The 2404-nt window shown below is 45.3% G+C and overlaps 1 protein-coding gene across 1 annotated transcript in view; it reads right to left on the reverse strand.

The window, feature by feature from the left end:
- The window catches only part of KDM4B (lysine (K)-specific demethylase 4B), a 70479-nt gene that overhangs the window by 23343 nt on the left and 44732 nt on the right, over nucleotides 1-2404 (reverse strand). The window contains exon 10 of the mRNA XM_010144923.1: nucleotides 478-653. Within this exon, the coding sequence (XP_010143225.1) occupies nucleotides 478-653 (176 nt within the window). The remainder of the gene's footprint in view (nucleotides 1-477; nucleotides 654-2404) is intronic.

Genomic DNA, 2404 nt, shown 5'->3' on the forward strand with positions numbered 1-2404 from the left:
TTGAGAACCAAACCGGCCCCCGGGACCCCGCACAATCTAAGGCAGACTTTACCGACAGGCTCCGAAAGAAACGGGGAGGGAGGGAGGGAGGGAAAGGGGAAAGATTAATTGCACAAGGGAGTGCACAAATCATTCCTTTTCAGAGCAGGACGCGAAATATATTTATTTGTTTCTCTATGAAGTATTTTAAAATATTTCTGCCCTAATATATATTTTTACAAACCTGTAATATTTTCGGCAGAATTTTCTAGCCCTGCCAAGAAAGCTATTTGGACTGAATCCTTAAAGAGGGGGAAAAAATCAATTGCTGCTGTAAATGACGGTGTATTTCAGTGAGCATGGATTTAATATTGGGAAAGACTCCTCTGATATTTCAACAGACATAAACTACAGCAGACAAGTTATTTACAAATGCGTTTTAGAGAGATAGCTTGCCCCAATTCTTCACTGACACGATCTGCCACCAGTGAGCAGGGCCCTCACCTTCTCCCTCCATCACTTTGCTTCTCTCGTCGTCCTCCAGATCTGGCCCTCTCTTCAGTTCCTCTTTAACTTTCACATCTTCCAAGGCAGTTTCCATAGCCATGACGTCCCCAAGGGACTTCTGATCCTCTGTTTTATGTCTTCTGGGTTGACTCCTTTTCCTGTGAGACCTAGAAGTACAGAAGTGTGATTTGACATAAAAGAACAGCCTTCAATATATAAAACCATCGCTGACTTAAAAAGCTGAATACGAAACAAAAGGATCTTCTTTGGAGAGAAAACACAAGGTAGCTAACAATAGCTACAGGGCAAGAGAGATATCTGAAAGGGAACAGACGAACCTCGCACAACCCCGCAGCGCAGATCCCTTCACGGCAGCCGTTAACTGCCTGGGTTTCTCAGAGAGCTTTTTCCCACCATTACTAATGTCAGCTCACGAGCAGCAGTTAAAATCATTTTTATTGTATTTTAAATCTATTTTGTTTGTATTTCAAAATATAGATGAAAACTTGTTATAAATCTTTTTTTTTCATCCTCTGCCTCCAATTCCATCATTTCATTCCGTACAGGCTTCCCTTTGGCAAACTGCTGGAAGTCGGCAAAGCACCATCTTCCAGCTCTGAAACATTACCCAGCCATGCCGGCTGCTAAAACCACGTGTACTGGACACTTACAGCACAATCAACAGGCAGATGGGGATTTTTTCAGCAGTATAATTCAGGGTCCAAGGCCTATGAAGAAGTCTAACTACAACAAGTGCATATTAACATCATCGGACTAGGTCTAACAAGCTGATAGCGATGCTCTTCTTTCTAAAGAGTCAACACAACTAAGAGAAACAGATTCCCGCAGCCACAGTGCAAAGACAGATGTGAATTCAGGAGTCAGGGTGATGTCTTTTGGTTAGGAACGGATGAGGAGCCGAGCACTCACATGGACACTCCTGCTGCTCAAGTGGGACAGGGAGGGAAAAGAGGTGGAATGAAAGCCAGAAAACTTACAAGTTGAGACAAAGACAGTTTAATAGGTGAAGGGAAGAGGAAAGAATGAAAAGAGAAATAAATAAGCGAAGGAAATCCACTCACCATCTGCCCCCAGCAGACCAGTGCCCAGCCAGTCTCCAAACAAGAGCCACCTCGGAAGCCGACCCCCCCTTCTTCTTTCTCCACCCCGGTTTTTACTGCTCAGCACGTTTTATGGTACAGAACGTCCCTTTGGCCACTTCGCGTCAGCTGTCCCCACTCTGTCCCCTCCCAAACTCTTGGCCACCCCCAGCCTACTCACTGGGCAGGGGGGAAAAAGAAAAAAAATACAAAGCCTTGGCTCTGTGCAAGTACCCTTCAGCAACAGCCAAAACACCAAAACATCAGAGCCTTATCAGCATCCTGGTAGCCACAAATCCCAAACACAGCCCCCAGGGCTGCTATGGAGGAGGAAGTTAACTCCATCCCAGCCAGACCCAGCACAGTATTTTTACAGGATCTATCAAACAGCTCCCTGAATGTTGGGCCGAAGTCTAACGATCTCTTTTTCAAAGAGACTGATCCAGAGACCTGCAATTTTTATACCATTTCAGCACGTAGACACGGTTATTTTCTGAAGCAGCATCTTCCATATGGCCTTACATCCCCCATCATGTAACAAACTGCAAAACACAAGCGCACAGCATTCAGCGGCCCCAAACTCTAGAAAAGCTGAAATTCAGCTTCCTGTCCTGGGAGCCCAGAAACCAGTCGCTAATTAGACCTGGAGTACAGTGGAGTGACGAGCCCTTAATCACACAACCAGCGAAGGAGGAAGAAAAAACTTCCACTTGAGATGAACATCTAATAGAAGAGAAAGTTGATCCATATGCCCAGCAATTTCTAGTTGCCAGACTCGAGCCATATGGTAGCCCTCCAAGCAGAGACCTGCAAGACAC

This window comes from Buceros rhinoceros, unplaced genomic scaffold (assembly GCF_000710305.1).
Source record: "Buceros rhinoceros silvestris isolate BGI_N320 unplaced genomic scaffold, ASM71030v1 scaffold8001, whole genome shotgun sequence".
NCBI lineage: Eukaryota > Metazoa > Chordata > Aves > Bucerotiformes > Bucerotidae > Buceros > Buceros rhinoceros.